Below are 21,738 nucleotides of genomic sequence, written 5' to 3' on the forward strand. Positions count from 1 at the left end.
TCCTTTCTCTGGTTATTAATAAAAACAGCATGCCATGTATTTTGATTTGCTTAGAGTTATTACTGGTAATTATCACATCCTTGCATTTCTGAGAGTTTAATTTACATGATATTAAGTACTTCATGTCCAGTGAATGAGAGCTTTAGAGCTTCAGAAATAAGCTGCCCATTTGTGCTCTTACGGCTAATTTCTCTCAACTGCAGCTGAAATCTCACTCTGTCCTCATGTTCCAGTTAAAAACCAACACATATATTTATATTTAATGTAAATGTAGACATTTAAAAAACCAATAAAGGTATTGTATGAAAGCAGCCACAGCTGAGATGTTGTGAGAAATCTTGGCTATTGCAGACTGGAGAGCAGAAATGTAAGCTGTTTTTGTGACTTTTGGAAAGATTGAAAGTTAAATGCTGAAGCTTTTTTCTCTAATGTGCTCTGAGACTATTTTCTTTAGTTAAAAATTTCTTAGAGGCAAGTTAGTATTTAAAATGATCTTCCCCACCCCCGCCTTATTGTCTATGCTATCCAAAACAACAGTGATTCTTACTCCTCCCGTTTTAAACATTTGAAAAGTAAATGTTTATTTTCAAGGGCAGTTGCATAAAGCAGTAGTGATATCTAAGAAATAGATCTTTGGTTTCTGTCCAGAGGGTGGCAGAATTTCTCTTCAAAAAAAAAAATAAATTAAATGCAAATAAAGCTGCTTCCCCAGCTCAGCAATTATTTTGTTTTATAAAACTGGCCAGGGTGCAGATAAGCTCTAATCCATTATTATTAAAAGAACATTCAAAAGATTGGAGGGGAAGAAAAATAAAATTTCATAAGTCACAAGTTCTGGAAATATCCATGTACTTTGCAGAAAATCGTTTACAAATCAAAAAGCATCAGAACCCTTGGAGCGAGAGGCATAGTCAGTCTCAAGGTGACCGCATCTCGCTGATCCCCACATCCCCAAACAGGCTCTCTTTTGGGGGGAAGCTCAAAACAAAATCTTTCCTACTCTTTCCCCTTGTCCACAGCCATTTCTGTGTCTACAGCTTGCTTACGAGGTAGAGAAACACTCAGAAATTCTTGTGACTTGGTGCCTTTTTGAAGCAGTGGAATTTGTGTGTAAACCCAGGGAAACTGAAATCCCTTTCCTCCCCCTGCTTTGTTCCTATGCAGCAGCCACTGCCGCTCAGCCACCCACCTATAGGCACCCACACAGCAGCAGCACCACCAAAAATGAAGATGAAATAAAATGAATATGAACCAAGCAGAAAAGCAAACAGCATTTAAACACCCTAAGTAGAATCAGGTGTCTGTCTCCTTGTCTCTATTCTGAAATTTGCCGCAGAGCAATTTCTGAGACTTAGTTTGCAAAGTTATTCTGCTTTCCACTTTTGCCTGACTCTGCCTGTCCAGATGTATGTTCTCTATTTAAAGACTTTTCGCCTTCTACCATAGAAAATCTGTCTCCAGGCTCGCTCGCCTTTCTCTAATTTCTCTTTATCTTTGTTAACTCCTTTGATGTTGTCAAAAGCCTCATATGGTGGCAAAGGCTTCTCACAGGGTCTTTGTAATCTTCAGTTCCACTCAGAAGTTTGTGTCTCTTTGAAAATCACTTTTAAAAAATCCAACCTCACAAATAAGTATCAAAACTTTAAACAGCCACTTCCTTAGGAGGTAGGAAAATTAATTCTAAAGAGAACACGATGCATGTAATTGACACAACTTGCCACCCATCCTACATTATTCCTTTAGCAACTGGCGAGGAGTTGGCTACATATGTGTTTTTGAAGCCCACTCAAAGAAATTCTCAAATATCACTTGATGCTGGCAATTCAATATATTTAAAGTTGTGAGTTTCTAAATTGAGGTGGACAAAAACCCAGAAGGATCAAGGCGAGTACATAAATGAGTGAGGTAAATACACAACTTAGCATTTTTCTGAGCAAATGGTCATGTAGCCGGCATTACGACGCAGTGGTTAAAACCACTGGCTCTGCGAGTTTTGAGTCCCAACTCAGCCACTTATGAACAATTATTAACATTTTTCTGTTTTGAAGTTTCTGTATCTATAAAACGGGGATTATTTTGAGGGTTGAGTCAATACATAAAAATATTTTAGAATAGGGTTGATAACAGATTAACCTTCAGAGTTAGTAGTAGTAGAAGTAGTATACATGGTCTATTCAATTCCAAGTCCTCCATTTCTTTTGGCCTTAATCTGTGCAAATTCATCTTTGTTTGCTTACCAAACAACATCATGAAAATAAATAGTACCGAGGTGCTAAATTTTAAAAATAACAATTTCTATCTTACTTAAAATCTAATTTATTCATTTATTCATTCCAGAGGCATTTATATGTGTTATGTGTCAGGCCCTTTGCTGAACGGAGGAACTACAAAGGCAAGTCAGATACAGTTCCTGATAAAGAACTAACAGTCCAGTGTGTGAAAGCAGATAAGAATCATATGAGAACAGCTTAGCATGAAAAGTGCCCAGATAGAGGGAGGCCTGGGGTACCTTCCACAGTACCTGGGAAGGGAAGATCCCTGGAACCGGTGGACGGATGATCCTTAAACTGTCCTAAAGATAGTCGAGGAAGGGGGTTATTCCTGGTAGAGGGGAAGAATGAGCAAGAGAAAGGGCTAAGGCACAGAGGTTGGGAGAATTTAGGGGATTTGGTGAAAAATTAGTTGGCATGGCTGGAACTTGGCATGGGATGAGGCAGGGGTGGGGAAGATAAGGCAGGCCGGGGCCAGGTCATGATGGGCTAATGAGCTTGGATCTGTTCCTTAGGCATTTGGGAGCCACCGAGGGTTTCAAGCAACGATGTGCTCCAGGAAGGTTGTTCTGATTGCTGTGTGGAGAATGGAATGGAGCTGGTCAGAGCTGGAGCCAGGGAGATAAGTGAGAGCAGATTGTTGCCATTGCAAATAATAGAAGATATTAAGATAATGGTAGTGTCAGGACTTACCGGTGGCTCAAATGAGAGAGATGAGGGGAAGAAAGAAGTATTTCAGGGTGTACCCAAATTGGGATGCCTCTCGGCCCTGGTTCAGACTGCAATCAAACAAATTGCAAGATGCTAGAGGCAGAGACCAGTAAAAAGATTTTGCTTTCTCTTCGCATTCCATCAAATACAATGCCATGTACTTCTGGGTAATACATGAATCTTCCAGCTTTCTGCCCAAAATAGGGTTCTTCAATGTGTCAGGGCAGGGATGTCCAACCTATTGGCATCTCTGGGCCACACTGGAAGAAGAGTTGTCTTGGGCCACATAGTAAACACAGTAACACTAATGAAAACAAAAAAAAATCTCATAATGTTTTAAGTAAATTTACGATTTTGTGTTGGGCCGCATTTATAGCCATCCTGGGCTGCATGGGTTGGACACCCTGCTCCAAACAGTCCTGGACCCCCAGCTGGAAACACTTGTTTAGTTTGAGAGCAAATGCAGAGAAATGAGATCTACAGTTTACAGGGAAAACTGTCTTACTCTTCCTGCAAATGTAGGAAATGCTCTGTTCATTTCAGTACTTTCCTTGGAGGAGAAAGAAGTTTGTAGTTTAAGGAAGCTCTAGGGAGGGGGAAAACTTGGACAGGTGAAGAAAAGGATCTTGTATAGAGGGAGACATTGAGGGGGTGGGGGGTAGAGGAGAGAGGAGGCAATAGAGGAGGCAAGAGGGAAAGGGGATCAAGGGCCTAAAGGGAAGATTGACTTTAGATAGAATTTCCAGGTTGGAATAGACACAGAAAAGTTAGATGAAGATACTAAGAAGTTTGAGGGGTGGGGAGCAGAGGACAGAGGAAGTGCTATTATGAAACTCATGTTGAATGGCCTGTATCTTTCCAAAAACCAAAGTAAGGTGGCCTCAGAGTTGAGAGTGGTCTGTAGACTTCAGGAAAGTGCTAAGTCTCTGAAATGGGCATTATGAGGAATAAGATAAAGGGTCCATTAAAGATGGAAACAATGATTGTTCAATAGCATGAAAAACCCAGGTGGAACTTAAGTGAATAGCATTCCATTGTAGTGAATGAAGTTCTTCAGTGTTTAAGATAATGGACGTCAGGAGAGCATTTGATAATAGAACCTCTCAAAAAATTGTACCATCACCACCACCACCTTTTCCATCTCTAGCAATTCTTAGCCAGAAGGAGCAGGGAAAATCAGGTACTGTGGTTTTCTTCAGGACTGAGACCAGCTTGTATGGACGTGAGGAATGGACAGGGGACTTAGGGAATCAAAATAAGCAGGAGACTGTCCTTGGGTCTTTGGGTCTGGGGTATGGAAGAAAGTGAAGCCTGAGCCTCTTATTGACTTTGAGTCTGGGTCAGGGTCAGGAGACTTACAATGAAGACAAAGAGCATATTCAGTAAGAGGATGTCAAGAAAGGGACCATAAAACTGAGATCTTGAGAACTTTTGAGAGATAATTGGGAACTAGTTATAGTTGTAGACAACTTTATGGAATAGAAAGAGTGTTTTTTTTGTTTTTTAAAGAGTTGACAAGCTGAGGAACTCTGAGCTAAGAATGTGAGAAGAATTAACAAAGTGATGGTAGAGGATAGGAAGACCAAAGACTGATATCAGCAGAAGGGGTGAGAAGAAAATGGGGTCAAGTACTGGAGATGATATAAAAGGGTGCTATGAGTTTTTCAGTAGGGAGAGCTTGGTTAGGGAGGACAACGGAGAGACAGAGGGGAGCAGGGGCGGTATCCCTGTCCCTTAACCCCTGGTGGTGAGTGGATCGAAGGCAGACCTGGGGCAAGAGCATGGTGGGGAAGTGGTGCATTTCAGTTATGATGAGGAGATTACAAGTGTTAGAGAATAAGGCTCAGAATGACCTGTCATTCACAATAGAGCAGAAGCTGCACAGTGCGTGAAGATGGGCTTGAGTGGGGAGGCCCATCTCACCTCTGCTGGGTGTAAGCACCTAGCTCTTCTGAGTGAGGCTGTGTTTTGGAACGCAAGGCTGTGTTCCAGTTCCATTTCATATGATATACATGAGGCAACACTGTACTATCTGGGATCTGATACCATTTGCTGATGCTGATTATTGTGGTTGGGTAAAACCATAGAACTTTGCTTTTCCAGCAATTTATAATTTTACCATAGCACACATTTGAGGTACAATAGAGAGGTTACGTATCCAAGGCCTATGCTCTCAAAGGGGGTTAAGTAGCCCTAAAATTCCATGAACAATTGGAGTTTTATTTTTACTTAACCTGCTAGAGATGCTTTTAAGCAATCTGACCATTTTCTTTATATCAGTTCCCATTTTCTTGACCTTGGAAAGGACTTTTCCTCCAAACCAGTTTTGCAAATTCCTGAATTCATCAATATTATCTGGTATGTCTTGTCACCGTTACAGTTTGAGGAAGTAGACATGAAAATATGCTTATTTTACTTTTCTTTTTTCTTTTTTTAAATTACTTTACAAGACTTAGTAGGAGAAGAGCCAAACCACTGGAATGAGAGTGGAGGCAGGGAAGGTGCCGGGTTAGCAGCACTGTGACCCCTCCCGCCTTCCTGCCTCCCGTCGTGTACACAACTGCAAGCCTCAGTGAAATGACAAGGTCCAGCATGTCATTCCTCTGCAGGTGGCTTGGGACTAGCTGAAACCACAAATGTTAAATTCTTAAATGCCAAGGGTCTACTCTAAGTGTTACTTGGTAGAAGAATTAAGTTGCTGATTATTTTCTGTTCTGTTGAATGGATTTTGATTCTACCCTGGCAATTTGCCTGAGGCTGATTAAAACAATGACCTCAGCTTTTCAACCGGCAGCAGTGACCTTTAAAAACATACTTCTCATTGTTCCGCTGCTGAGCTTTTCCCAGGAAGCCCTGCTCACTCTGTCTTTTACCAGCAAACTTGAGTGTGCATGTGTGCACATCCATCCATACACACACCCCCCATCCATATTATGTACACAGATGGGTTCCTGGGCTCCTGTGTAAATGAATAACTTCTGAACGATGAATACTTTTTCAAGTGCTGAAGATGCTTGGCACATAGGAGGTTAAAGATCCTCCTGTCCTCCTAACGGACAAGAAGTAAATCCACACACTGTTACAATTAGTATCTGCTATCTCTCTATATCTATATCTGTCTCTCTATAACCGAGCAAACAAATTTATATATAATTTTCTGCTAGCATCATTGATTTTTTGCTGCCTAGAGTAGGTGGGTATATCAGATACTGCCTAAAGTAATTGATAAGATGGTGATTTATTGGAATTCTGGACAAAACCGTGCTTATATGAAAAAAACAGGGAGATAGTATAGTGATTCCCATCCAAATAATTCTATTCAGCCTCTCTGTCACCCCCTCTTCAGATCCAGGTCTTCACCCATTTCCTTGAACTTGATGTTTTAGAATTGTCCTCATTGCCTTGTGAGGCAGGGACTCAGACACCAGTCCCTCCTCTTCTGATCACTGAAACCCACACTCAGCCCTTCGCACCCCCGTCCTCCCCACCACAGCCGCCCAGCTCCCGGAACCAGTCTAAGCCACGGCTCTGAGTTTCTTCCCCTCTAAGGTTTAACCCCTAAACTCCACTGGTCTAGGAAGCCAGGCTTGGCAGACAACATACTTAGAACCTCAGAAAAACAAATGGGAAATCTAGCAAAAAAAAAAAAAAAAACCCACAACAAAACTCCAGTATGGACTTTGTTGGAATTTGAAAATGTCTTCTGAGTCGTTAACACTATAACATAATACCTTACAATATAATCTTGATTCCATAGAATGCCTTTCACTATTTATCCATTTGTTTATATGTCTCTCCATTCCACTAAGCTATGGAATACTCAATCCAAGTACCTTTTAGTTGGAAATTTGTAATTTTCACATTAAACAAGGAATTCTTCAGCAAAAATTGATAATAGATGCTATTCTCAAGTAAAGCACTAGGTGGAGCATGGGAATTTAAAAAAAATTAAATTGGTTGTTGGCAGTGATGACAAATCATTTAACTGAAGAAAACTAAAAAATGTAAACCAAATTTATTTTGAATAATTTAAACTAAAACTAGACAGATATAAAACAAAGTATAACACTTTTAATAAGTGTGTGTAATCTATTATAATGTAAATGAAGACATAAAAAGTTGAATAATTTTTTTCCTTTTCAATAGTCCCTCCAAATCCCATCGCAGGAAACAGGCAGCAGTTTCAGAGGAACACTAGTTGGGGAAAGGCAGAGAGCTAGAACTAGCAGATCATTTTTTCACTGGCTAAGAAAATGAAGTGGTCTTTATCAGAATGGGAAGACCTTGCCTCTGTATCAGCTTCAATTCTAGGAGCAAATAATTTTAAGGAATTTGATTGCCTGTACACATGGGAAGAGATCATACTTTGCTAATAACAGCTGGTAAAACCTTTTAAAAGCTATTTATTGTTTATAAAGCATTACCAGAGAAGATTTTTATGAGAGCCAAGCTCCGATTTGCAGACCATATCTGTGTGGTTCCTGGAGGCTACACCTACGAGAGGCAGGGAGGCAGACAGCCAGGCTGCAGCAGGATTCAGAAGATGACCATTTCGATCCTGGTGGCACTGCTTCGTACGTGTTCACACTGAGAGTCACAACTTTCTACCAGCATTTATTCATTTGTGACATTGCGATTGAGGTTTAGTCAGTACTTCCATTTTTAGGTGACTGTAAAAATGTCATTGAGCATGAAGCTTGACACCTTTGTATGCAGCTCAGGCTGCCTTTAAGTCTAAGTCAGGAGTTACTGGAGAGAAAAAAGAATCCCTGGGAAACTTGCCATTGATTCAGTGGCATCTTGACTTCTAATTTTGAATTCCGATTTCCCAATCCACTTGTTACCATTTGCTTCTTCGTATCCTATGCATTCTGTCCGGGGTATTTCATTGCATTCAGTGGAGAGACAGAAGGGGGTGCTTACTCCATCTTGATTGGAATCAGATCTGTGGATGATGTTTTTTTAATTCCTGATTTTCTTTGTCAAAAGATTTGTAAAATAAACTCTAACAAAGCCTATACCATATAGTTGCAAGATATAAATATCAGAAGGTGATAAACTAGTTGAATTTAATATGAGAATTTAATAATTTACAACAAATGTGTTGTGATATTTTGTTTTATGATGAACTTCAAGGGGAAAAATACTTAGGTTTTATGAGAAGAGGATTTGGCCAGAAATATGCACCTGCTGTTTTACTTAGCAAAGTGGTTAGGTAGAAGTAGGCAGCAGCTCTAGGTTTTATAAAAATCTATATTTTAAACCAATCTGATTTCTCTTTGATGTCATTAATATATTAGAAGCATAAACAGTTCTGCTTAATAATTTTAAAAATGCTTAGGTTATAAACTTGATTTGATTAAGTATAATGAAGCTTCATTTACTTTGGACATTTATATGAATTAACAGCAAAACTGTTTCTAGCCTGGAGATGACTAGTACCAGGCTAGAAACAAATACTCTTTCTTCAAACCTGTGAGGAGGATTAGGAAGCAACATTTAGTGTAATAGGCAGGAAGAGACAAAAAGTCAGTGTTTTTTTTTTTGGCCCATTTCCACTGTGTTATAAACTCAAGACTCAATATGCAGAGCTGTTGAGTTTGATTCTTCTTTTTTACTTACTTTTGTGAAACGTGTGAAGTGAGGGATAGAGTGCACATCAGGACGCCGTGATGCTTAGAGCAAAGCATTCAGGAAAGCCCGTTTCTGGGACCTGGCAAAACAGAACTGGTGTCCTTTAAAGCTGTGACTGTGATGGGCCTAGAAGGCGATAGGGAAGAACCGTGCAGTGACACTCCTCTGCTGATGACTTTATAGTACCTGGGAGGACGTTTCACACGTGATTTTGTTTAGGTAAAGGTCATGTGTGGAGTTGTGCAAGTTGTTGATTCCAAATTTTGACAAGAATGTAAGAATAGCACTTGGTACATTTTTTTCATGCCTTTTGCATTTTTATACCTATGGCTGTATTTGCTTTCACAGCTATTGTGAGATAGATAGACCAGTCGTGAGTGATTCTATAGATCAAGAAAATGACATGCTGGCTGTTAAGGGATTTACCAAGTGGCCCACACCACATTACTCACAATTCTGAAACCAGGACTCAGAGCTCTTAAGTTCTAGGCCAGTGCTTTCCCTATACCACATTGAATAGTGGTAAGTCTATGAAGGGAATTGTGGGAAGGCCTACTTTGACCTTGAATTGATTTTATGCCTTAAATAACTATATTTTAGTATGCCAAAGGGAGTTGGTATTGATTGCCAACCAAGTTTGTTTAAATGCCAGTGAGCAATAACTCCCTACCCGCACCACCAAGAGAAAATCACATATATACGCAAAGAGATGCACATAGAGATGTTGAGTCTGGCCTGGCTGGCTAGCTCAGTTGGTTAGAGCATCGTCCACAGTTGCCAGTTTGATCCCTGGTCAGGGCAACATACAAGAAACAACCAATGAATGTATGTATAAGTGGAACAACAAAACAATGTCTCTCTCTCTCTCTCTCTTCCTTTCTCTCTCTGTCCCCCCTTCCTCTCTCTCTCTGAGATCAATTTTTAAAAAGAAGGAAGAAGAAAAAACATTAAAAAAAGATTGAGTGCTGTGTTATTTCTAATAACAAAAATTGGAATCAACCTAATGTTGATGGAAAAAAAGCAAGTTTGCAGAATGATAACTACCATATGATATCATTTTTATAATTAAACATATAGAATCTATATACTGTTCATGGGTAAATATATGTGTATGCTCAATATTTTAATATAGACCAGAAGGATATCCACTAAACAGCGGTTACTCATGAAAGGGGAGTGGTATGGAACATGGATCACAAAGGGATTTAAATAAATAACATAAAATGTAAACACTTATTGATTTATTGGTATTTGCTATATTATTCTATGAACTTTTCTATAGTTTTAAGATTTCTAAAAAATTTTGGGGTGGTACTGGTGGATAGCATGAGGGAACCTCAAAGGAAGCACCCCAGTGACAAGTATATGCCTAACAGTGAGCAGAAAAAATGTGAGAAGTACTGTGATTGGCATTTAAGAAAAGCAGAGGTATTTGATATACCCTTTTGATAATGCTTCCTACTGTGGTAGAACAAAGGCTTGAGCTCTGCGGCTCATCTTACTCCTGGGAGTCCTCAGTGACAGAGAGAGCTTGGGGACCTGGACTGGACTTGCTCTTCTTGTCCCTTTCTCTGAAGTCTCTGAACATGTCATCGGATAAAACTATGAATGAGTCATTTTTATTACCTACTTTCTGCTACCTTATTTGCTGTCTTATTACTCATATTCTCTGGATAAACTTCTAGGCGTGAAAGGATGCATACTAGAAGACCCTATCATGTGGAAGATGCTGAAAAATACTGCCTTGAGGATGATTTAGTCAATCTAGAGGTTCTGGACGAGGTACTAAATATTTAGTAGATAATTCTCACAGATGACATTTGTTTTGCATGAATGGCCTGTCCTCTCTGTTGCAGACCACATTCTCCTAAAGACACTTAAAACTTTAATTATTAGTATAGTGTCGGTGAAGCTCAGGGAGCATTTGGTTGCTGTGACACCCTATGTTGTGTTCTTTTGTGGTCCCCCAAACAAATGTTGAGAAAAGGATTTAGATTTTGTTTCCAATAAAGATCTTTATATTGTAGATGTGAATGTATTATAGCAGCTGAAAATTATTTTCTGTTTAAAGAAAAGTGCAGTTGAACCCTTAGATTAAAATAGTTGTGTGGTCTTCATAAAGAGGAGCTTCACTCAGGGAAGTAGTGAAGTTAGTATGGCTTGAATTCTAAATTTGAAATCTGTGATAATCCCTGTTTAAAATGTGGAGGTTTAATAGAGCTGTTAATTGCACTGGACCTGCTTCCCCTGATTCTAACTCTGGGGACCCTTAACAGCAGTGCATGAATCACCAAAGTATAATATAAAATGTTCAATTCTATATTCCCACCACATAAATTTTAAGTGCAGTGCTTTGAGAAATAAAGTTACAGTTTTGTCTATACTTTACCTATAGAAATGACCTACTAAAACAAATTCTAATTAGAACATTTTGATTGAGTGAAATAAGTTTTTCATAATAAAAAATAAGACTTTTGCTGGGTATTCAGTGTCTTTTAGCAAGTCCCAGCTGGGCCTAATTCTTTCAGATATTCCTTTTTTTTTTTTCTTATTTCAAGGCAAATATCTGCTGTTAGGATCAGTAGAGTCGCTGTGTGATTTAAATTGACTACTTCCATCTTTTAGAGGAACATATTCTTGTAAGAATGTTTTTTAAAAATGTTTTAGCATCTTTCCCTTGATTGGATATAATGTTTACTCAATGCCATTTACCATCTTCTTAGGATACAATTATTCGTCAGTTGCAGAAGCGGTATGTGGACTTGCTGATTTATACATATGTTGGAGACATCTTAATTGCCTTAAACCCGTTCCAGAATCTAAGCATATACTCTCCACAGGTAAGGGGTGCTTTAAGAGCATGTTGCTTCTTAACAGGAAATTAAAAATCACAAGGGAAAATGAAAAGAAGGAAAAAGTGAGAATAAAACTATGACACCGAGAGGTATACACCCCAAACCTCAGATAATAACGCAACACAGATGGAATTCTTACATTTGGGGGGAACTTTTAAAGCAAGATGTAACAATGATAGCCAACATTCATGTAGTGCTTACTATAGGCACTGGGTTACCTCACTTACTTCTCACAACCCTGGGAGACAGGTACCATTGGTAAGCCTATTTGGTACATGAGAAGACTTAACATAGTGAAAAGTTCACTCCCTTGCACGAGCTCGTGAAGCCAGTAAGTGAAGAACTGGGATTTGAACTCAGGCCTGTAGACTCAAGGGCCTGTGCTCTACAGCCTTCCTGATGCTACAGTTCCCCTAATAAGTGACAAAGACTCAGTTTCATGGCAAATAGGTACTGGAGCATTAGAAGGCCCAGTGGAGCAGTAGAAGGACCCTTTAAATTAATTATTTTTTCTTCAGTTTTCCAGACTTTATCATGGGGTGAAACGTGCCTCAAATCCCCCTCACATCTTTGCATCAGCAGATGCTGCTTACCAATGCATGGTTACTTTCAGCAAAGACCAGGTAAGAACTCCTGTTTTTCTTTGACCAAGTCACACGGTAGAATGTATTCTGTCTTCCTCTGCAGCTCCTAAGTCTTCCTGAAAACTTTCCATTCCAGTTACTGGGGTTGACTCGAGGAAATAGGAAATGAAATAGTAGCTCGGGGGAGCATGAACGGTGCTAGAGCCAGAGTCACAGGAGAACAGGAAAACCCTTTTCAAGAAACATGAAACTTTCCTATCAATAGCACTCATTTTCCCTGATAAATGTGGCAAGGATATTTCTAATATGAATAGGAGACGTAGAGCTAACACAAACCTGATTACGCACAATGATTGTGATAAAAATAGGATGTAGAATGACAAATGAAATTCATTCTTTGTTAAGGTCTCAGAAGTTTCATGGTTCAGTCCTTTTTGTATGAAATACCGCTTATAGGTTGACAGTGGTCATGCACCACCCTGTTTAGCTGCTGAGAAGTTGTGATGGATTTGGTAAAGACTGAACAAACCTTGTACTCCATGCTAGTTAAACGCAAAGCTAACTCACATGCTTGAACTTTATGGACTTCCAGGTCAGAGTGGTAGCATACCCAATCTTCGCCCCTTCCTTTACTTTCCTATGTATGGTCTCTTTTGTGTCTTTATTCTGTTTAAAATAGAAATAATTTCATTTGGTGAGGAAAGTTTACAAGAGAATATTATGTATATATTTCCCGAGACCTGAGAAGTCCCTGCTTTGGATTTGTTTAGGAATAAATGAAATTACAAATGGAGTACATAGATTCATCATAGGTTAGTAACTTGGTTTCTCCAAATTCTTACCTTTCCTAGAAATCTGTGAAATGTCCATAGATTTCAGAGAGAAGAAGTAAATGGAGAGAGACTTATGTGTTTCTCAAGTTAAGATGTTGCAAAAGAAGTTGCCCTACCATGTTGGGGTTTTTTTTTCCTGCCACCATTTCTAACACCGAGTGCTGTGTCTTTTCCAACACCAATCAGTTCTCTAATTCTCTGACACTATCTGCATGTCCAACAGTTCATCCATTTAATTTTGACACAGTATCTGGACTTGACACAGAGCTCCCATGCTCAGGGTTCAGACCCACAGGACTGCCCCCACCTCGGATGCCCGCTGCCAGAGGGGCGCCCGGGCCGTCCGCATTTCTGCCTGGCTGACGGCAAGTTCAGGGATTCTCACCATCCCCTTCAGGTGTGATGGTTCCCTAGAACAGCTCACAGAACTAAGGGACACGCTACTTATATTTATTGGCTTATAAAGGACACAACTCAGGAACAAGCAAATAGAAAGCAGAGGGCAAGATACTGGCAGGAGGGGTGATGCCAAGCTTCCGCGCCTTCTCCGGGCTCACCTGCCCTCCCAGCATCTCAGCGCATTCATATCAGAATGAGGCTCTCTGAATCTTACTGACCAAGAGTTTTACGACTCAGTCAGTCTCTGTCCCCTCTCTCCTGCCCAGAAGCTGGGAATGAGGCGCTGAAAGTTCCCACCCTCCAATCATATGTTTGGTCTTTCTGGTGGCCAGTCCTCATCCTGAAGCCTCACTGTGAACCTCTTGGTTAAGCAGCTGAGTTTGGTTGAAAGGTACTTGTTTGGAAATAACAAATGATGTTCCTATCACTCCTCCTGTTCGGGAAATTCTGAGGGTTTGGGGATCTCTGTGTCAGGAACCAGAAACAAAGACCAAATATATGTTTTCTTATTATACCATATCCACTAATATTCTGTATAAGTAAACAGCTCCTAGATATGGATGATTAAAAGACTACAATACAAAACATAGGCAAAGGACATGAACTGGCTACAAAAAAGAAAATATGAATGACCTTGAACATGTGAAAAATTACCTACCCTCACTCATGATAAAAGAAATGAAAATTAAAACTACATTGAGAGATCCTTTTTTGCCTGCCAGATTGGCAAAAATCCAACATACTCTGGTGAGACTATAGGAGAATAGGCACTTTCATATATTGGTACAATCTTTAGGAAGGCAATTTGGTGCTCTCCGTCAAATATACAAATGTATTTACATTTTGATGCAACAACGCCATTTCCAGGAATTGATTCTATACATGAATCTATATATAAATATAATGAACTATGTATAGTTATTCACTGCAATATTGTTCATAATAACAAAAAGAAAAAAACTCAAGTATCTAGCCCTATGGGACTGTTAAATAGATTATGGTACATCTATCAGTGAAACAATAGGCAGCTATGAAAAGGTTGAAGTTCTCCATGTCCTGTAAAGGAAAGCAATAATGCTGAGTTAAAAATGAAGGTCCACAGTGGTAAATGTTATAGGAAAACCACAGCTGAACACACAGGATGTTTTCTGGGCCATGAATTCCTCACTGACACTCCATTTTCTGTGACAGTGCATTGTCATCAGCGGAGAAAGTGGCTCTGGGAAGACAGAAAGTGCCCACCTGATTGTTCAGCATTTGACTTTCTTGGGAAAGGTACTGACCACCTGCTTTATGTACTGTGGCTAGAAGCTTCTGCAGGGGAACTGCAAGATTTTACAAATGATGGAAATGCTCTTTGTGTGTTTGTGTGTGTATGTGTGTGTGTGTTACAGTTTGCATAAAGCAGTCTATTTTTATTATGTTTGCCTCCTGATAACTAGGGCTCTTAAGATGTCAGCATGCCATCTTTCTTTCATGTAGTGAGAAAAATAATGCCAGCACGAATTTACTTAGATCATTGCCAATTAATTTTTAATGTTTTTAATGCAATAGACACATTTAGCCATTAAGTACTAAAAGTGGTTAAACATTAGGAACGGGGTTGCAGGAGCCTCTAGGGTGATTGAAGGACTGGAAAATAGAAATCTTTGAGCAAAAGTTGAGGAAGATGAAAATTTTCAGCTTGGTGAAATGGGCATTGAGGGAATGACTTAAAATGGTCTACCAGTTACTCATGCTCAGAATTAGCACATTGTAAAACTAAGAAAGAATTTAAGAAATAGTTTTTAGATGTGGTTTATGAATATTATAATGGATGACAAAGAAAAGTTATGGGATCTATTTAAAATATTTCCTTAATGGCTTGGAATTTTATCTGTCAAGGATTTTAATGAAGTGTGGCTGGACACAAAAACAGATGACCTAATCTAACGTCATCTGATGTCTGCACTGGGGAGTTGCTCATCTGGGAAAACGATGTTGGAGGTTGATGCTGATTTCCCCAGATGGAGTTCTTTCCGAAAGTATCAATAATGTGAATTCTGTGGGCAGGGAAGGGTGCCTGGCAAATTTGCCGGATTTGTGTTTCTGGAGGCTCCTTGTAACTGCTCTCTGTTTGGCACAGGCCGATAATCAGACCTTGAGAGAGAAAATTCTGCAAGTCAACGCCCTGGTGGAAGCCTTTGGGAATGCACGCACTGCCATCAATGACAACTCCAGCCGTTTTGGAAAATATCTGGAAATGATGTTTACGCCGACTGGAGCTGTGATGGGGGCAAGAATCTCTGAATATCTCCTTGAAAAGTCCAGAGTTATAAAACAGGCAGTGTAGGTTCACTGTTTTATCACTGGTTTTGCTCTGCAATATAGACTATGAGGCTTCGGAAATGTTAACTGCTGCGCTTTTACTCTCGTTCTTAGCATCCTGATTGATAGCCAGGAGGGTTCCCCTCCCAGCCTTCCCAGGAGCACGGAATTATTCAAGCAAAGGATAAGTTGTGATTTCTAACCGAAAAGATGTTTACAAGCAGGGTACAAAGGGCTGAGGTGGGAGTACTTTGGGATAGATATGCCCCTTTCTCCTGAATTGATTATACCAGGTAGAATTTAACAACATTGCACATACTTAAAAAAAAATCATTAGGTCCCTTAAAATTGAGCTTGTCTATTAAAGAAAAACATATTGAGAATATTCTACAGGTTAGTTATTTCCTGTAGCTTGAGAGAGGAAAATATTTCCTTTTAAGGAGAGCAACATAGCAATAGTAGTCAACAGCGTGGACGCTCTGGGTGTAGGTGCTGGCTCTGATATTCATTGTGGGACCTTGGGTGTGTCACTTTGCCGCTCTGTGCCTCATCTATCAAATGGAGATGCTACCAGAGCTCACCTCATGGGTTTGTGGTGAAGATTAATGAGTTGGTTTATGTGGAATTCCTTTTAAAAGTGCCTGGTATGGTACATGTTATCAGAGTTCTTCCTATATTTATCCATTTAGAGGACACCGGACTTCTCAGGAAGATGACTCCATTCATGTGTTATTCAGTAATTGTCTACTGAATTCTTGCTCTATGCCGGTGCTGTGCTCCCTTGTGGGGTTGCAAGAGTAAACAAAATAGACAAGGTCTCAGTATTCACGGCGCTTAGAATGGATGGGGGAGGCAGGAGGGCCAGAGGAGGGTCTTCAATGCAGAACACCTAAAGTGCAGAACAACTGTAGTAAGTACCAGGAAGCGATGTAAGGTGCTGTGAAGGGAAAACGGGAGAAGGAAGGGTGCATAACCTAGTCCAGGAAGAAAGGGGCTCCCTGTGTATGAGAAGTTGTACCGGAGACCTGAGGATCACTAGGAGTTAGCCAAGGAGATGGGGAAGGAGTGCAAAGGGAGGAAGGGGCAAGATGAGACTGAGCCCAGATCATGCGGGGCTTTGGAGCCAGGCTGAAGGACCTTATTCTAAATGCAGTTATTCTCCTGAACTTTATTCTAAAGGCCGTAGGAAGTCAATTAATGTTTTCCAGAAGGGAAGTCACAAAACCCAGCTTGCATTTGGAAATGATCATTCTGGCTTCAGTAGGGTGACTGGATTGGAAGACAGTATTGTGTTGAGGCTGTTAGGATACTGTTGCCAAATCCATGGGAGAGAATGTAGCAGTAGAGAGGCAGATGGATAGGAGTTCATGAGCCTGAGAGATGTGCAGAAGAATCCATAGGACTTTTTCTAAGAATCCAAGCATCTTCTATCATATGCTTGAAATTTTCTCACAAAATAGGGACTGACATGAAGAAAATGAAGCAAATGAACAAAAGGCTAGAATGAGAGTCAATTTCGCTTTCTTGTGGCTTTTTGATTAATTTTTATGAGCTCCTTCATTTCTCTCTCTTCAAATTAGGGTGATTTCAAAAAGTCCGTTCCGTTTTTTTCTGTAAAATAAAGGACACATTTTTTCACTTTCACCAATGGCATTATTAATGTGGATATTTTGAGTATGTCGGCTATCCCCTGCATGGTATAATGCTGATTGTTCTTAATTAATGTCTCAATTTGATCACTATCAGCTTTAACTGCTCTACTTGACCATGGAGCATCATTTAAGTGAGAAATCTCTAACCCTTAACAAACCACTTTTGACGTGTTTGACCACCTTCTCCATCATTGCGCAAATCATTTTTTTGTGTGTGTTTCAGTTGCATTTTAATCTTTCTTGAAATAATAAAGCATAATGTGCTGAAAATGTAGTGTATTTTCTTTCATCTTCAATATTAAAATGGCTACACTAGAATTCACCAATTTCAGTGTTTTTTAATTTTTTAAATATATTTTATTGATTATGCTATTACGCTTGTCCCAGTTTTTTCCCCTTTGTCCCCTGCCACCCAGTGCCCCCCATTCCAGAGGGCAAGCCCTCTCCTTAGTTCATGTCCGTGGGTCACGCATATAAGTTCTTTGGCTGCTCCATTTCCAATACTGTTCTTAACATCCCCCCGTCTATTCTGTACCTACCAGTTTGTACTTCTTAATCCCTGCACCTTTTCCCCCATTCTTCCCCTACCCCCTCCCAAATGAGAGCCCTCCAAATGATCTCCATGATTCTGTTTCTGTCCTGCTTGTTTGCTTAGTTTGTGTTTTAGATTTATCTACTGATAGTTATGAATTTGCTGCCATTTTAATGTTCAAAGTTTTGATCTTCTTTTTCTTATGCAATTCCCTTTGACACTCCATATAATAATGGCTGGCGATGATGAACTCCTTCAACTTTACCTTGCCTGGGAAGCACTTTATTTGCCTTCCCATTCTAAATGATAACTTTGCTGGATAGAGTAGTCTAGGTTGTTGGTCCTCATTTTTCATCACTTTGAATATTTCTTGCCAGTCTCTTCTGGTCTGCAAAGTTTCTTTTGAGAAATCAGCTGACAGTCTTCTGGTAACTACTTTGTATGTAACGATTTTCTCCTGTTGCTTTTAAGATTCTTATCTTTAACCTTCAGCATTTTAATTATGATGTGTCTTGGTGTGGACCTCTTTGTGTCCATCTTGTTTGAAACTCTCTGTGCTTCCTGGACTCGTATTTCTATTTCCTTCACCAAATTAGGGAAGTTCTCTTTTATTAGTTTTTTCAAATAAGTTTTCAATTTCTTGCTCTTCCTCTTCTCCTTCCATCACTGTAATGATTCACATGTTGGTATGTTTGAAGTTGCCCTGGAGGCTCCTTAGCCTATCCTTGTTTTTTGGATTTTTTCTTCTTCTTACTATTCTGATTGAATGTTTTTCTCTTCTTTGTTCCAAATCATTGATTTGGTTCTCAGCTTCATTCACTCCACTGTTGGTTCCTTGTAAATTTCTCTTTATTTCATATAGTGTAAGCTTCATTTCTTCCTGGGTCTTTTTCATGCTGTTTAAGTACCCAGTGAGTTCCTGGAGCATCCTAATAACAAGTGTTTTGACCTCTGCATGTGTTAGATTTCTTATCTCCATTTTGTTTAGTTCTTTTTCTGGAATTTTGTTCTGTCCTTTCATTTGGGCCATATTTCTGTGTCTCCTCATTTTGCCAGCCTCCCTGTGTTTGTTTCTATGCATTAGGTAGAACTGCTTTGACTCCCGTCTTAGTAGCGTGCCCTATTATAGAAAAGCACACTGGTAAGTTGAATGGGGTGGAGCCTTAGGTAATCACCTGGGTGGGGCAACTTGTGTGAACCAGGTTGATGGAGTCCCAGATGTGGTATTGCCACTCTGTGGCACTATGTGGGGGCGGGCTCAGAAAGGGAACAGTGCCATTTCCTGGCCTCTGGAGTTTTGTTCAGGAGAAAGCTGTCCCCTGCCTCTCACCCTGATGCCACATACTTCAGTTTCTCCCCATATGCCACTAGTGCCCTTCCATCTGCTGCCCCGGTGCTGGAACCCAGAGAGTGTAATTCTGTGTAAGTCGTAAGTACATTGCAGGCTCTTTAAGAGGAGGTGCCTGAGAATCCTGCAGTTTCTTCTGCTGCCCCAACCCCTGCTGGTTTTTATAGCCAGAAGTTATGGGGACTTATCTTCCCGGCACTAGAACCCTGGGCTGAGCAGTCTGGTGTGGGGCTGGGATCCCTTGCTCCCAAAGCATCCCAATTTTTATCCACCACACATGGGTATGGGATCAACTGTTCTGCATCTCTGAACCTCTGTGTACATCTCTGAGTTTCTGCCCCTCCTACACATCCGGATGAATAAGACTTCTTTAATTCTTTGGTTCTCAGATTTTCATACATCTCGATTTTATGATGATTTTGGATGATAGTTGTTTGGTAATCTGGTCGTAATTTTGCTGTGGTTGTGCAAGGAGGCAAGCTGTGTTTACCTATGTTTCCATCTTGACTGGAAGTCAAAAGTTCACCTATTTTGATGTTTTTTATAAATGCATGCTGATATGATAGCTGTTACAATACAATATAATAAAATTGTTTTGAATGAAGTTAAAGACAACTAAGTGGTACTAGAGCCATCTTGTGGGGAAAAAAACAAAATTTTTGGCCAATGCAATATAAAGTGGTCTTTTACAAAGATAATGTGAAGAGAGTTTCAATCACACCCATGTCACTTACTGTGTATGTTGTTTATTAATATAAATATCATTATACCTTATGTTTCTCATATGCAAAAGAGGCATACTATAGCTGACCTCACAAGGCTATATGAGAATTAAATGAGAAGGTATGTGATATATTAAATATAAGCCTGACACATAATAGGTACCAAATAAACTATAATTTACTATTTAATTTGGTCAATATGATAGCACTGGTAGAGTAAAATAGGCTGAAGACATTGGATAAGTAGAAGATAGGACCTTTGCAAGTCCTGTTCAGCTGACCTCTCCAGTTCTGACCTCTTCTGGGTACATAGTAGGATTCCTCTTCTTGGTACCCTGTGCGTGAATGTGGTCAAGTAATCAATTTTTGCAAATGATCATCTAATGGAAAGACCCTCCAGAGCTCTGCAAAGTACAAGATGGTGGCTGCTCCATCAGCCTGGGCCCATGGGTGACTATGATGAACACAGCTTCCCCGCCCCGCCAACACTAGCTTTCAGTGGAGGTACCCTGCGCAAGAAGTCAGTCTTTGTTAAGCCATTAAGATCTTGGGATGTTGGTTACTACAGCAAAACTAACCCAATCCGTATAGACACACGGATGGAAATCAAGTTGCACTTATGCTAGAAGTGAATGTTGGTAGCAAAGCTTGAAAGAATTAATAACTAGAGGTATCTACAAAAAAAAGACAAACCTATAAGAAGATAAGACCAAGAAGGGTGAGCCAAAGCCAGCTCATTTACCACAGGTTAAAAAACAAGGGGCATTTGTACCAGACATACCGGTTCATAGAGCCCTGTAAGGGCTTTCCTGTCTCAGTGTGTGGTGCCACCATCACCACCTGCTCCAGTTAGAAACCCGGGAAGTGGCTGCAGTTTCATAGCCTTATCACCCTCATTAATTCTATCACGATGTTCTGTTAGCTGTTCTTTCAAAATATATCATTGGGCTTCCTCTTGTTCTTCATCGTCATGGCCTTTACCTGGTCCAAGCCACTCGCTCTCTCACCAAGGCCTCCTAATTGGTCTTCCTGCATCCACCTTGGCTTCTTACAATCTAGTCTTCATCCTGCAGCTAGCGTGTACTTTGGTCAACACAAATGTACTCATGTCACACACAGTGCACCATGGCTCCAGTTTAAAACATTTCAAATAATTCTAGTTGCTTTATCAACAAAACCTGCATCGTGGCCTAACGAGCCCTTATGTGGGCTGCCCTGGCCTTCCTGCCCACCCCCTTCTCACTAGCATTCTTTTGGCTCTACGTGGGCATTGCACTCTGAGCCTTTGTGTGCACACTGCTCCCTCTCTTTAGAATGCTTTTCCCCTTCCCTCTGTAGCCTCCTTCCAGCCCCATTTTCATGCTCTGGAGTTTGACTTAGGTGTTATTTCCTTGGAGAGTCCTTCCCCTGACTTGACACAAGTAGCCCCATGCCCCAACATTATTCTTCATCTCAGTCCCTTGTTTATCTCTTTCAAAGTTTTCATCACAAGCTTCGTTGCAAATTCATCTAACTCCATCCCTGGAGAAGGGAAGCTCCAGAGGGCAGGCATCCTTTCAGTTCTATATCCCTTGCATCTGATGCAGGGCCTGCCATGATGGCACTCAATAAATTCATAAGTTGAGTGCACAAATTAGTGAGAAATGGTGACTAGAGGCACCTAGAATACGGGGCAGAAATAAGAATCATCAGAAGAGCTCTAAAAGGATAAACAACCAGAGGAAAACTAGGATATCCAGGAGAAGGTGGAGACAAGAGTGGGGCCCATGTCACAGGGAGAAGGAATAGAAGGAAGACAGATTTATTTCCACAGAGCGAAGTTGACCAAGGTGAGGACTTGCCAAAATTCAGGGGATTTAACAGAAGAGACTGTCTTCTTCTAGTCTAGAGG

General features: G+C 40.3%; 1 protein-coding gene across 1 annotated transcript in view; it reads left to right on the plus strand.

Annotated features, from left to right (window-relative positions):
* The window catches only part of MYO3B (myosin IIIB), a 389,700-nt gene that overhangs the window by 140,142 nt on the left and 227,820 nt on the right, over nt 1-21,738 (plus strand). The window contains exons 9-13 of the mRNA XM_054562662.1: nt 10,301-10,397; nt 11,339-11,455; nt 11,989-12,093; nt 14,478-14,561; nt 15,412-15,614. Coding sequence (XP_054418637.1) covers nt 10,301-10,397; nt 11,339-11,455; nt 11,989-12,093; nt 14,478-14,561; nt 15,412-15,614 — 606 coding nt within the window. The remainder of the gene's footprint in view (nt 1-10,300; nt 10,398-11,338; nt 11,456-11,988; nt 12,094-14,477; nt 14,562-15,411; nt 15,615-21,738) is intronic.

Source organism: Pteronotus mesoamericanus, unplaced genomic scaffold (genome assembly GCF_021234165.1).
Source record: "Pteronotus mesoamericanus isolate MK-2021 breed Mesoamerican mustached bat unplaced genomic scaffold, CSHL_Meso_final scaffold_651, whole genome shotgun sequence".
Classification (NCBI taxonomy): domain Eukaryota; kingdom Metazoa; phylum Chordata; class Mammalia; order Chiroptera; family Mormoopidae; genus Pteronotus; species Pteronotus mesoamericanus.